This window comes from Schistocerca americana, chromosome 4 (assembly GCF_021461395.2).
Source record: "Schistocerca americana isolate TAMUIC-IGC-003095 chromosome 4, iqSchAmer2.1, whole genome shotgun sequence".
Lineage (NCBI taxonomy): Eukaryota > Metazoa > Arthropoda > Insecta > Orthoptera > Acrididae > Schistocerca > Schistocerca americana.
The window spans coordinates 151,242,924-151,258,805 of record NC_060122.1 but is presented as its reverse complement, the minus strand read 5'-3'; the positions used below and the strand labels follow the sequence as shown (position 1 = coordinate 151,258,805).

The window sequence follows — 15,882 nt, the reverse complement described above, 5'->3', positions numbered from 1 at the left end:
ATGTCTGCAGCATCCCTTTTTCGGGAATATTTAAGATGAATGGTAGATATGTAAATATTAGTAAAGCAAACAATTTCTTCTAAAATTTCATCTATGAAAAAAAGCTGTAAACAACCAGTTGAACACTTGACATTTTTTGCTTCACCTATGACTCACAGTAATTGCTTGACAGATTTATGTTCAGCTCTTTTTTACTCTCCTGTTTTGAATTGATAGGTTGATGGCTCCATTGCCTGCCATCTTTCATAATATACAAGTCAAAGTTATCAACAATATCAGTTTCATCCAAACACGACTCACTTTCAGACTTGTGATCACTTTCAAAGATTGACTCTAGATTGGTACAATCTTCATTAGCAAGCTCTTTGTCCAACCATTTCAACAGTTGGCTCGTCATCCACCATTTTTTTTGAAAATATTAAAAAAATAAAACTTCATTCAGTAATTAACTTTGGTCAGTGAAAAGGCTTCTAATTGTATGGCAATTACTATAAATAAATTTTCTAACTAAAAAATAGGTGGACAACATTTCTATATGTTGTTACTTACATTTTGTAATCTTACCAGCAATACTGCATCAAAGAACTTAACAACAGAATGGACTCACAAGAATGCACACACATCTGACATTCTGTTCCTCACCAGTCAGTCTCCTGACTAGTTTGATGTAGGCCACCACTGTCAATTGTTGAATGAAAGATTCAGTCTCAAATTTCAGCTTTGATTGGCATAAGTTGTTTGTTTTCATTACTTCCATATGTTACATATGGTACATCACCTTCTGTAAAAGCTGGTAGCTGCTACCTGTACAGTTTTGAACAACACGTTCAGTAGCCAGTTATGATACCTTAATGTTGGTTTTGTAAACCTCATTTCTTGTCATAATACATAGTACTTTGGAAATCAGTTCTTGTGAAATAGATTTTTTTAACACAAAAGATGTGCTCCCAATTCATGCATATTTACTTTAAGCTAGCTATAAATTCATGTACTATCTTTACAGTACATTTACTGTTTCATAGATCATTATTAATATCTCAACAATATTCTTAATTATTGTTGGAAACGATTTCTTGTACAGTGATGCAATGGCATCCTCTCCTATATTACATTGTTCATTATATTTTGCTTCATTTGTACATAATCTTGCCTTCTGACTTGGTGAAATAAAATCATTTCCATACACTTTTTTTTTGTCTACCACCTTGCTGCCGTCTGAAGTTCTTAAATTTGTGTCATACAAACTTATAAATAATGTCCACAGCTCATGGTCTTGCAGTAGCGTTCTCGCTTCCCGTGCACATGGTGCCAGGTTCGATTCCCAGGGGGTCAGGGATTTTATCTGTCTCGAGATGACTGGGTGTTGTGTGTCCATCATCATCATTTCATCGTCATTGACTCTCAAGTCACTGAAGTGGTGTCAGCTAAAAAGAACTTGCAATACGGCGGCCCGAACTCCCCTGCATGGGGCCTTCTGGCCAACAATGCCATACGGTCATTTCATTTCATTTATACGTAATTTTTAGTTTTTAATTTAATAGAAAATTGCCTTGCAAATATCACATTTTAATTATTAATTTTTACTCATTTTACTGTGCCATACAAATACTGTTATGCATGAATACTATATTGTTATTGGTGTTACCATGAGACTTTATCAAATTCTAGGGTGGCGCTAGTATGAGGGTTGTTAATCAGATGCTCACAGAAATGGATGGTGTAGAAAGTCGACGAGGAGTTTTCTTACTGGCAGCTACAAATAGGCCAGACATCATAGATCCAGCAGTCCTAAGACCTGGCCGTCTTGACAAAATTGTGTATGTAGGACTACCAGGTCCACAGGACCGAACAGATATACTACGTGCTCTCACCAAGGTATGAACAGCATATCTCTTTTCTCCATTATCAAGAAATATTTTCTAATTTTTTAAATGTATTGCTGTGTCATTATTTATCATTACATTACTTGTTGCTCCATACTTAGCTTGAGATTTTGATTTTATTGTTGCATTTATTCTGATATCTGTTTCTTGTTATCACCAAAATTGTCGAAGATGGCTGTTTTGTTTTTGTTTTTTTCGTAACATTGTACTATAATTTGACAGCAATCGACTACTGTACCCAGACATTCTCTTATACCTTCTTTAATTTCTGCAATCCATTTAACATTGCTCTTACTATTCCACAATTTTTCTGTTTTTCGTTAAATCCTGTTTTCTGATGTTCTGCTGAGATGTATTTCTTGCTGATCATGCTCATTACCAGTTCTATTTCCTTGTACAGTGTTTCATCCGAAGCTGTTATCTGGTGTCCATCTAGTTAATGTTGTTTATTTATACATGTCCTAAGTATTATTTTTTATTTTAAGTCTTCTGGCAATTTCTACTGTGTTAGTTTTTTAAAGATGGTTTAAGCTGCGTATTTTTTTGGTTGTGTAACTGTTTTATAATGTTAAAGCTCCAGTTAGGAATATCAACAATGTGGGAATAGATAGATTGCTACTTACCGCAAAGATAACATGCTGAGTTGCAGACAGGCACAGTTAAAAGACAATTACACATAAGCTTTTAGCCACAGCCTTCATCAGAGAAAGACAAATACACACCTTTCATTCACACAAGCAAGCACACCTTACAAATACACTATGTGATCAAAAATATCTGGACACTTGGCTGAAAATGACTTAAAAGTTCATGGCACCCTCCATCGGTAATGCTGGAATTCAATACGGTGTTGGCCCACCCTTAGCCTTGATGACAGCTTCCACTCTGGCAGGCATACGTTCAGTAAGGTGCTGGAAGGTTTCATGGGGAATGACAGCACATTAAACACGGAGTGCAGCACTGAGTATAGGCATCAGTGTCGGTCAGTGAGGCCTGGCATGAAGTCGGCTTTCCAAAACATTCCAATGGTGTTCTGTAGGATTCAGGTCAAGACTCTGTGCAGGCCAGTCCATTACAGGGATGTTAATGTCGTGTAACCACTCTGCCCCAGGCCATGCATTATGAACAGGTGCGCGATCATGTTGAAAGATGCAGTCGCCATCCCCAAATTCCTCTTTCAACAGTGGGAAGCAAGAAGGTGCTTAAAACATCAAGGTAGGCCTGTGCTGTGATAGTGCCATGCAAAACAGGGGGTGCAAGCCCCTCCATGAAAAACACAACCACACCATATGACCACCGCTTCCAAATTTTACTGTTGGCGCTACACACGCTGGCAGATGACGTTCACCGGGCATTCGCCATACCCACACCCTGCCATCAGATCACCACATTGTATACCATGATTCGTCACTCCACACAACGTTTTTCCATTGTTCAATCGTCCAATGTTTACGCTCTTTACACCAAGTGAGGTGTCATTTGGCATTTACCGGCAGCCACTCGACCATGAAATCCAAGTTTTCTCACCTCCCACCTAACGATCATAGTACTTGCAGTGGATTCTGATGCAGAGTGTAATTCCTGTGTGATGATCTGGATATATGTCTGTCTGTTACACATTACGACCCTCTTCTACTGTCGGCGGTCTCTGTCAGTCAACAGACGAAGTCGGCCTATACGCTTCTGTGGTGTACATGTCCCTTCACGTTTCCACTTCACTATCACATCGGAAACAGTGGGCCTAGATATGTTTAGGAGTGTGGAAATCTCGATGAAGAAATATGATACAAGTGACATCCAATCACCTGACCATGTTCAAAGTCCATGAGTTCTGTGGAGCACACCATTCTGCTCTCTCACGATGTCTAATGTCTACTGAGATCACTGATATGGAGTACTTGGCAGTAGGTGGTAGCACAATGCACCTAATATGAAAAATGTATGTTTTGGGGGTGTTGGGATACTTTTGATGACATAGTGCAATGACCGCCATTTCCAGCAGCTCAGGCCAGAATGCCAATGGTACTATTCTGGCCAGAGTTAATGATTATGTGTGCATGAGATATGCTTGCTTGTGTGAATGAATGGTGTGTGTTTCTCTTTTTCTGACAAAGGCTGTGCCCGAAAGCTTATATGCAAGTGTACCTGTCTGCATGTTACCTTTATGGTAAGTAGCAACCTATCTAATCTTACGTTATTTTATAATGTTTCAATTATCAATAGACATTTTTGAGTATGTAATTTGCTTTGTTCCATTTTATTTTCTATTTTACCATGTCTGCTTCTCATTTGGGTTGTAAGTTATGGTTTTACATAAATATTTATCAACAATTTTGATTTCCTTTTTTCTGTGTAATTCTGTGTGCAATTGGTGGATGAGTTAACACAATTTCTGTTTTTTCAAACTGTATTTGAAGGCCAATTTTCTCTGTCATTTCTTTTTGCAATTTAACTTGTCAGATTCTTTTCAACATTGCAGGCAAGGGGAGAGAGTGCCCGAATAAATCCCAAACAGTTTAAACTTATATCAGTTTTGGAACTTCGAGTTGTTATGTTGTTTGGCTTGTGCTTGTACCATTGTCCCACACATTCCAGTACGTAGTGGAATTGTAATGCTGATTGGCAATCACCCACTCTTAAGGCTGTTTGTATGAAGAACACTTCAGAAATTTTTCCTATAAACTTAACTTTTGATCTGGTGTTGGTTACAGTAATTTCTGTTAGTTTAGTTAGTTTTGGATGAAGTCTTAGATTCTTTATAATTTTTAGTACTGAAGGTATGTGGTGACAATGTTATACTTTCTTAAAGTCTGCAAATGTTGTTGCCAGAGCTTTGTACCATTTCCTGTAATACACTGCAATTAATTTTAATCTAATTATGTACTCTGTACAGCTTGTCCATGGTCTGAAACCACCTTGATATTTCCATAACAGTTACTCTTCCTTGAATCTTCCTCATAGGCTCTTGGATAAAATTAGGCTCTTGGATAAAATCTTGTAGGTGCATTGTAGAAGAGAATTCCTCTATAGTTGTCCATATTACTCTTATCACTCTTCTTGTGTAATGGATGTATAGTGGCCATGGTCCGTAATTCAGGGAGTTGTTCGGTTATAAACTTCTTTTGTTGAAGGCATATGTAGGGAGTTCGTGACTTTCTCACTTCAGTACTTCCACCATCAATAAAAACCTGGTCTTCTGCACATACCTAATAATTTTTTGTCCTTAGAATGTGTGTTTTTTACTTCTTGGAAGGTGGCGGGTTCAATATGTTCAGTTTGCTTTTCGTTGGTGTATTTACATTAATTTATAAGAGTGCTTTGGGTTCTTCACAGTAACCCTGGCTTATCATTTTCATTTTTCTTAAAATATTGGTTTGGTGTGTAGCACAAAAAAGTCCAACACAAAACCCAATGACTTAAATATATTCTAAACATTTTACAGAATGGAACGAAACCTCGTCTTGCTGATAATGTGGATCTGGAATCTTTGGGAAAAAGTGACAGATGTCACAGCTACACCGGTGCAGATCTTGCTGCCCTTGTCAGAGAGGCTGCAGTTCAGTCTCTCAAGGATCATTTGAAACAGCCTGATGCAGAAGGCAATCTAGCTGTCACTGCAGAGCATTTTGCTGTGGCACTTGCAAAAATACGTCCTTCCATCTCAGAAAAGGTAATTCTGTGTACACGATAGCCCATTCTCATTTTTATTCTTTATTTTGCAAAATATTAAGTAGAATGGTATGTACTGTTATCAGCAATCAGTTTGATGTAGACATCACATGATTTAAGTATTACAGTGAACAGATAAGGTCACAGGTATATTTAATTTGCCTATATGAAGTAAATCCAGGTTGGGGATAAAGGCCACAAGTTTGCATCAAATGCAGCTCTCATGTTTACAGCAAAATAACCATAACAGTAGTTGATGTATTAATCATTTTCTGTTTTATTCACTCACTAGTTCAAAGGATACCATTTTCCCTGACAGTAGGATCAGATATCTCTGTGGATTTTGACCCATGTTTATGCTTGGAAAGTACAAGTAGGCAGTGTTTTCTTGGACAGCATCTGCAAGATGTGAATGAACTGACCAGTGAAGAACAAGAACTTCTTATGGTGAAGCAACAGTCATTCATACTGTGATTTAAGTGTTTCGTGTGTGTGTGTGTGTGTGTGTGTGTGTGTGTGTTAAACACAAAGACAATCTGTGCAGATTCTCTCTACATAAGAAAATTTTCTGCGAGCCCTTCAAGTGCCATAAATGATCTGTTTCATCTGGAATGCATGAAATTAGTTCAGAAGAGGCAAAGACCCTCAAAATGAGAGGCTTTAGCGTTTTTCCTGAGGAGAAAATGTGCCCAACCAGTGTCAAACTTGTTAATGAAAAACAAGAAAGTGATGACTATCACCAGACTATATAAATGACAGTAATGTGAAGGTGCAGACTCCTGAAAAATCTGTGCTCCATACTAGCTTAGGAGTATATCCTGCAAAGCTGCATCCAGTTGCTTGTCATAATTCGTATGCAGCAGCCAAATGAAAATTGGAATTAGCAGCTGGGGCTCTGAAAACTAAAATTTCACATACCTATCAAGTTGAGCCGGCTGCTGGTGCAAGCACTATCCCTGACAGGGATTTGATAGAACTGGAAGAAAAGGAAAAAATATCATGATGAACTGGTGGACAAAATCAAACAGAAAATTGAAAATGCAAATAATTGTGAAAAAATTAAGTTACTTACTCTTGTGCCATCAACTTGATCTCAACAGAAAGTCAGTTCCAGATTGTGGGTTTCCGAATGTTTGGTACGACAAGCAAGAGCTCTTTAATGGAGGAGGGTATTTTATTGATTGATGAGCAGAAAAGAGCCACTGGAGAGGATGCTTGCCAACAAGGTCTCCATCACTGTTTAGAATCTCCAGCCAATCACCTAGCCGCTGCAACCTGGAAAACTAAAGGGTGTGACCTTCCTTGGAGGTGAGGCCGCCGAAGAGAAAAATCCTCCGCCGTCGATCACTACAAAAATGATCGGAAACTAAGTTAATGGCCGACCAGCCCAAGCTCATGTGGACTCTGGAGCATTGTATTCAGTCATGTCAGAGAAGTACCGTCGCCAGTTGCAAAAAACTGTATTCGTCAACAACAAAACATCTCTGCTGAAGGTGGCTAATGGGAAATACGTAAAACCTACAGGAAGTTGTCATTCATGTGGGTATAAGTGGCCATCCACAGCCCTTAGAATTCATCGTCTTACAAGAATGTAGTCATTAGGTCATTCTCAGATGGGACTTTCTGAAAGCTTCTCAAGCAGTTATAGGTTGTGGTCGCTCGAAGATTATGCTAGATGAGATGAGATGAGATACTGTGGACAGGAAGATGTGCATCCGAGTGTGTGGAGACTGTGTGCTGGATGAAGTGATCATTCCTGCAGTCAGTGCTAGAAAGATAGCTGCCATGTGTGATGCCATGCATCAACCCATGGATCTTGTAGTGGAATGTAAAAGAAGCATACCACTGAAGAATAACATGGTCATCCCAGCCTCTGTAAAGCTCAAGAAAATGATTGCCAGAGGTATGACGTGTACCACCACCGTGTTGTCTACCAGCCTGGTGACCTCGTCCGGATCTTCACTCCTGTTGGAAGTTTGGTCTCTTTGAGGAGCTCTTCAGGCACTACTTTGGACCTTATAAGGTTGTAAGACAGTTGTCTAATGTTACTTATGAAGTTGAAGATTTAGACCCCGACACAAGACGACGAAAGATCAGAGATACAGTCCACGTCCTTTGAATGAAGCCCTATAAGGATCCTGCGACCCAGTGTAAATTTGAAGCTCTAGCGACAGGCAACAAGTGGAAAGGTAACAAAGAACGTAGCAGCAGGGGAAGTTCTAAGATCACTGCCAGGGCAAACATCAGTCATCAGGAGTCAGAGTATGCAGCACCGATGACTCCTTCCCGGACTAGGAGGATGTAACACTGAGACGCTGTTAAGGAGGGAGCAATGCAATGTCGCAGGAGAAGCTGAGTAGCACCGTGGTGTAGTGGATATGATACTAAACTGATGCATCGAGGGTCGTGAGTTCATAACTCACCTGAACTGTACAATTTTAATTTCTATATTCGGTTCGAGTACATTCTAGAAGTATCCACAAATGGCAAGAATCAGTTTGCTCCGTGCTCTTGTGTGTGCAGGTGCTGAATAAACCTTCGTTAAGTGAAGTTAGTGTTCGTCATTCATCTACTTACACCTTAATCTACGTGACAATATTAGATACCAAAGCAGTACACACGATCTCAGTTCACAACTAGGTAATCGGTGTCGTGGCCTGGATCACACACACACACACACACACAGAGAGAGAGAGAGAGAGAGAGAGAGAGAGAGAGAGAGAGAGCGAGCACACTTAATGCATCTGATCTCAAAATTAATACAGGGTAACTTCACTGATTAATTACGAAGGGCACATTTTCCATTTTTTCCATTCTTGGTAGACCAAAAACTCGTTTTGCAGGTTCATTACTTGTAAGTACATATTAAATATATTTGGTGTTTAGCATTAGAAGTGCATTTTACTTTATTATGGTATTGTGTGAGATAATTTCAAATATCGTCACTTTCGTTTTAATTTTTCCAGGATCACAAGCATTATGAAAAACTAAGGCGGATGTACACATCAGTACCGTCAAGTAGAATAAAAGAAGTGGAAAGTGCGGATGACACATTAAAACATAGTACCTAATGTTCTACCACATTATGAAAGTAAAAACTACAGGCTACCACTTACATTTAAGTGGATGAAATGTACCTTCTTACTCTCCACCTGCACTGGATGCTGCATAGCAGAAATATCAACCTCAAACAATTGGAACCCAGCTTTCTGTCACTGAGGACTCAAATAAATCCAGATAACAGAAGTGTCAGAAAACAAGAAGCACGCACACTTCCACACATTATGATAAATACCAAAATGTTGCATGAGAAAGTTCAGACTGATGTACTGCAGCAGGCAAGATGTTTACTGCGCAGACATCCATAGCAGCTGAGTCTGTCACGTGCAGTACTGTGATCAACCACAGAAGACAAGTCTTAAGATGTGCTTTGAAATATTAAAGGAATTGAAAAGAGGTTAAAATTGCATGTACGCATAACTGAAGAACAAGTTTTATAAGGAGCAGTTGTGATAGGTACACGTAATTTCATACCATTGATTTTCTTTTTATTTGTGTGCTTTTTTTTGGGGGGGGGGGGGGGGGGTGAATGATGTAAATGGCTACATATGCACGTGTGACAGAGAACTGCATATCATCGTCCATTGCATATACATAATATATTCGGAGAGTGTTCTTGTGACCATGAATTAGAAGGAAAGTATATCAGCCTGGGTCAAACAAGCCTTGTTTGTACAATCCTGTCACCATAATTCTTCCATGCAAGCAGATTTGAAGCATCTTTATTAAATGAAGCCCATTCATTTTAATACCCTCAAGCATTCTACATATATGACCAACACTGTCAAATACATGACGAACATTTTTATGATACTCCAGTTTTCAGTGGAGTGCCATAAATCAAATGCAGGAACAATTTTCCAAACAAGGAGAAATTTAGTGGGTTGAAACGAGTAGAGAGAAGTGTGTCTGCCACAAGCATGGTAAACGCAATCTACATATCATCACACATTACGAACAAAGTGTATGAACTAGATCGACATTATTAAAATTTTGTGTTGCAGTATTTTCATGAACAGGCCACATGAAACTCGTCTCATCACACTGTGTACCCATGGATGCATTAACATGGCTGATTCTGACTGTAACATCAGTTGTGTGCAAACTGTCATCAGTTTGACTTCCTCAGATAAACATCTCATCTGAGCAAATGTTTCTTGACAAGGGTTCATGTATATCAACACTGCGTCACAGGAATTTGAAGGCTGTGTGATTATATAGAAGTTTCTTTTCCTCTTGGTCACAGAAAAACTCTTTTTGTTTGTATAATTGTATAGTTTTTGTTATTTGTGTGTGTGTGTGTGTGTGTGTGTGTGTGTGTGTGTGTGTGTGTGTGTGTGTGTGTGTGTGTTGTGGGGGATTTGTCCTCTGCAGTGACTGCATATATGAAAAGTAGTTATGTTAAGAGAACGGGGCAGAATTTCTAAATACATTTGATGTATTGGTTAAGAGAATGTGTTTAAAAGTATTATGATGAGGCCATATCAGTACTGTATTGGGTGGCTGCTATGGAAAACGTAAATATGTTCAAGTTTAGAAATGCAAAGTAGGTATTTTCTTTTGAATATTTTCATTTTTTCACATATCCCAGATTCAGCTTTCTTATACCATTGTGTATTGAATGTACTATTAAAGAATTTTGTGTGTGTGTGTGTGTGTGTGTGTGTGTGTGTGTGTGTGTGTGTGTGTGTGTGCGCGCGTGCGCGTGCATCACTCCTATCCTCTGCCACCCTTGTTCACATTAAAAGCATGCTCTGGTGCTCAGAGATTAAAATGTGTTCTTTCTTTCTGTAATGTTGTTATTGTCATCACCCATGTCTCTGCCCTGGTTACTCATCAACAATAGTATAAAAGTAGATACTTTCAGTGTATGAAAATGTTTAATATCTCATATGACATAATATTGTTTGTCTTGAGCACCCATGTTAATCATTCTTTAAATTTATCTATGCATTTCATCGGCACTTGAGTGTTTGGCATCTGCCCTGGATTTTCATGCATTTATTTTAATTGTTAATTTGTATTTGTAAGTTCAATTTTATAAGAGACAAATAAATTGTACTACATTTTCTAATATATTTATTTTTCTAAATATGTCCTCCACACCGTATGAGAAGTATCTGTTTGGAACCTGATGTAATAAATAAAAAGGATACATGATGATACTCAGAAACTTGTCTTGGAGAATCTAGTCGTACATTTAACTATCACTTTTGTTAGTGGTGTCCATTTAATTAATGTGGCAGTTCTGGCAGTGGGAAATTTTTCCTCTTGGTTTGGAGCTGAATTCGTTGCTCACCTTACTAGCACAGAAATCCACTTAGACTATGAAAGCAGACGAGTCAATAGAAGTAGATTAGTAAGGTAGGGTACATCAAATGAACAAAATACAGACACGGGTGATTTTGTAGTAATCAGTAATTGTTTGCAGCATTTTATCAGAAAAAGTAAAACATCTACTTTAACATTTAAGCTGTTTACATTATTAGGCCACATATATCTTTACACATATAAAAATACAACAACATTTGAGACAGAGAAGTATGTACTTATCTACCAAAATAAGGGGCCATCTGCAGTTCAGCTGACAAATACAAGTTAAAATATAAGAATGACTCTCTTAATACTTTCATTGCTGATGGTCACTCCAAATCCAGATAAGTTGAACCCATTCCCAGATATACTATCCTCATAGGGCAAGCAGCATGTAAAAGAAACACATATTGCATGCATTTGGGTGTAAACTCATGTAATTATCTTGTGTCTCTTGTATAATCCGAACTGAAATGTTATTGTTACCAGTTACAAAATACATTTGTAGAATGATTCCATTAACAGTATTGTTTGCCAATTAAGGTTGGAAATGACTGGAAAAAATTAAATATGTGACTACGTTTACTGACAGTTGCAGTTCCTGAGAAAAATAAGACAGTATATTTCATCTGCATCTACATGACACCCTGCAATTCACACTTATGAGCTTGGCAGATAGTTAGTAAAATCACTTTCAGATTATTTCTCAACTGTTCCCTTCTCCAGTAGCATACGAGAAAATCGTTCTAGTGACACTTTCTCCCCTAACCTGCAATAATACAAAACGAGCCAACTTTCTTTGAACTTCTTCAATGTCCTCTGCCAGTCCAATCTAGTAAGGATCCAACATCACACAGCTGTATTCCAGAAGACGAAGGACAAGTGTGTGTAAGCAGTCCCTGTTATAGATTTGTTGTATCTTCTGAATGTTCTGTCAATAGAATGCAGTTATTGGTTTGCCTTCCTCAACATTTTTTTATGTGATGTTTCCAATTTGAATTGTAAAGGTACTTAGTTGAACCGACAACGTTTAAATTTGTAATTTATCATGTAACCAAAATGTAAGATTACTTTTATTATTATTTTTTTTTTTTAATTATTATTAATTAGCACGTGGAGGACTTCACACTTTATAACGTTTAGGGTCAACTACCACATTTTGCGCAACTATAAATCATTGTGCAGTCTGTTTTAATCTACTGATGACTTTACTAGATGGTAAATGACAGTATCACTGCAGATAATGTAGCAGGGATGCTCAGATTGTCTCCCAAATTGTTTATGCAGATTAGGACCAGCAGAGGGCCTACACAATATTTCAATCAGGAACTCTTAGATTTCACTTTTGTTTCGATCAGTAACTTCCCGTCAGTTACTATGAACTGTGACTTTCCTGACATGAAATCAAAAATCCAGTCACACCACTTAGCCAATACTCCATATGCACGCAATTTGATTGGAAACCACTTGTGAGGAAAGGTTTCAGAAGCCACCAAGTAGTGTGTGGTTTGAGTGATGGTTTCATAGGCCTGCAAGATAGTTACTCCAATGTTTTCAGTGTCTCAAAGTTCATATTTATACATGCTGCACTCATCAGAGTAAAGTACATGCTTTACAATATTAGGAGCACATTATATCGGAATACAGAGGAACTCTGATTTTATGTTCTTCAGTTTTACATTTTTTGCGATTCTACACCATAAATTTGAAGCCTCTGTGAAAAACCCATAATATCAATGCTAAAGATTCCCTGATTTTGCGTTTCTTCCTAGTAACGTTTATGATATTCTATGATTTTACTCAACGTCTCTCATGACTTCATCCCATTTTTTTCCTATTGACTTTCCTATTGACTTTTGACATGCTTGAACGAGTTATAAGTGGCACGGTTCACACCGTGGGTGGTGGCTGAGGTAAGGCAATATTTTGGGCCAATCTGGAGAGGGGAGATGTGAGAGAAAATGCTGATGTAATCCATGATCAACATTGCTAACACAACTGTGAACGTTTAGCTTCACTGCGGAATGGTGATGGGTCAGGTAGGTTTCACACTACTTTTTGCAGGAACTTTGTAATCGTGATGTGGTGACGCTGTGACGGCTATTTATTTGTCAATGACTATAGCACGAAGTTGATGTTTGTGGATGTGTTAGTGGTGGGAGAATCTCAGTTGTAGCAAGAACTCTGTAAGGGAATACATTTTTGGTTGATGAATTCTTATCGCATTATCAGCCAAGTGGTGGCGCCGTCTTGTCGGAACGTTTCAACGAGTTACGAAACTCGTTGAAACGTTGCAACAAGACGACGCCACCTCTCGACTGATAACCCGAGAATAATTCATCAGTGGAATACGCCAAGAAAGACTGCAATCGCATATACGTTTGTGGTTGTGCAATGTGTGAAATATTTGTGACAATGAAGAAATGAATGTTATTGTTCATCTTAGGTTTCTGCCTAACCACACACTCAGAAATCGCCATATATTCAGAAATAAACAGCGAAGTATTTGTAACAAGGAACAGTATGAATTTTATTTCTGCTCATTTTACTTTCAGGGATGTATGCGGTCCTCTTACTTTTCTGTTTAACAACGCACTTGGAAATCACCACACATTCATAAATAAACAGGCAAATATTTATTTCAACCTTCGTTCTCTTAATCATACAGAAAAAAATATTGCAGAATATACTGTGTTACAATCATAACAAAGCTCTCAATGTAATAACAGTTGTGAGTTGAGAAAAAAATATTAGCACTCAACTAACCATGATGTTACCCTACAGCTTACTCATCTGAATTTTGTATTATGCATTAGTTGTCACACAATCTCTTGAAGCCATGCATCATTGATGTGTTATTGACTGACATTTAGTAATAAGTGTGATATATTTGTAATATACTTTCAATGCACCATTGCTTTGAAACCACATACTGTGCATATATGTCACACTAAGACGGTAAAGAATAATCGAAATGCACACAGTTTACATGGGTCGTTCACAAGTGCTCACAAAAGTCGATAGTCCACTAAAGTCACCACTGCAAAAAGTAGTGTGAAATCTACTTGACACAATTAAACTGCCATTGGCTACAGAAGGAAACACACCTCAGCATGTTAGATTCCAAGGTCTTTCTCCGTATTTCACAGTTTTCAGTTTAATTCGCCATGTTCATCAATTTTTACTTTTTCTGGGTGAACACAAAGGAAAGATGCCTCAAAAAAAAAAGTGTGTTTTGACATATAATTTGTGGTCATAGCCATGTAGGAAAATAGCTGGATAACCTTGTACCCAGTAGCAATTTCAATTTTTTTAGGAGTGTTTATTTGCTGTTACACAACCGTGATTTTTTAAGAACTGATAAAATTTATTACCACAAATTACTTGTACAAACATTGTATTGAACGTGTAATTTCCTTCACTCATACAGATTTTATACAATGTATTGACGAGGATTGCGATTTTTAATCATATATGTCACTGTTTTTGCACGTATTCTGGGGGTTGTAACATTTTCCTCGATTTTGCAGTTTTCAAGTCTGCACTGCACAAAAACTTAAAATAGGGGTTTCACTGTACATTGTTGTTTGTCCATGGATCACTTGTACAAGGATATGGGAAATGTCGTGTTATTACAGTTTGAGAATAAACAAATAAAGATTTAATTCATATACACAGCCATGCACATACAGTGTGCCCATAATTAAAGTTCAAGTTTAAAAACACTGTAAAAAGAGAACCACTACGCAGAATGACGTCAAATTTGAACAACGTATCATTTCAGGGTGATAGAATGTGGAACAAAAAACAATTTTACCAACAGACGGCGCAGTAAGCTTCGTAACATAAATGGGGTCGGCTACAAATGACCAGTGAATCATAAAACGATAGCTATTGTTTGAGTTGCACATTACACCATGTGTGTTGTTAAATATGCATGACTGCACAAGTTCAGCAGTCGATAATTGTGGCACTGTTAGCTAGGAAGCCAGTCCAACACAGAAATGTCATACCACCATGGATGGGAAAAATCTGTTTTTAAGTATCCTGAGACCAAAAATAAAATGGCATTGGTTTCTAATTGTCATGAGATTGGAGCAAGACTTGTTCAATATGATGACCACCATTTTCTGCCACAAACTGAAATCGAGAAATGGCATGTTTCACAGTGGATCGAAGTGTCTTGGGGGTCATGCATGGAATGTGTTTTGCAATGTTTGCCTTCAATTGAACTACATTTGTAACTGTAACACTGAACACATCATCTTTCAGATAACCCCACAGCCAGAAGTCCTAAGCAGGTGATCTGGTTGGCCAGTCTGTAGAGAAATTATGGCTGATAGTTCATAGTGTTTACCAGTGACAGTACAGGTGATATGACCTGCAGGACTCACCTCCTCGAAAAAATACAGCCCTATGATAAACAGTGCCAACAACCAGACCACAGAGTCACCTTTGCAGAGTGAGATGCTACTGGTTGACGTCCGTGCAAATTTTCTGCTGCCCATACAAACAAGAAATTCCAGAGTTAACATTTGTTTTGGCTGACAGGTTAGCTGGAAGCAACTCCTGAAAAAGGGTGATTTTGTATGGAAAGCAGTGGAGGATGTTTCATAGGATTTTATGCACTGTGCTCACTGGCACATCCAGCATTCGGGCAATTTCCTGGGTACTGCATGTTTGCACGTCACAGCTCAACCCCTCCTGCACTGATGTGGCCACATTTCGCACGGATGTCAGATCACTGTTTTTCACCCTCTGCCACATTGCACTTTGAAAGAACCAGTCTTTTCAAATTTTGTAATCATTTTTTGCACACCCTTTGCAGCCATAGGAATAATGCCTTTTTTCGTACCCTTGAGTGTGCAGAATTTCTGCAGTGCTGTTGGCACACAGTCACCATTCTTGTAAAACAGTTTTACCAGCAGCAAGCAATCCTTCGTGGAGACAGGCATGT

General features: G+C 38.3%; 1 protein-coding gene across 2 annotated transcripts in view; it reads left to right on the top strand.

Annotated features, from left to right (window-relative positions):
- LOC124612860 (nuclear valosin-containing protein-like) overlaps window positions 1-9,129 on the top strand; it is a 154,021-nt gene extending 144,892 nt beyond the window's left edge. For both annotated transcript variants that reach the window (XM_047141291.1, XM_047141290.1), the window contains exons 13-15: window positions 1,669-1,875; window positions 5,326-5,553; window positions 8,519-9,129. In XM_047141291.1, the coding sequence (XP_046997247.1) occupies window positions 1,669-1,875; window positions 5,326-5,553; window positions 8,519-8,623 (540 nt within the window). In that variant the 3' untranslated portion in view covers window positions 8,624-9,129. The remainder of the gene's footprint in view (window positions 1-1,668; window positions 1,876-5,325; window positions 5,554-8,518) is intronic.
- Window positions 9,130-15,882: the final 6,753 nt, after the last annotated feature.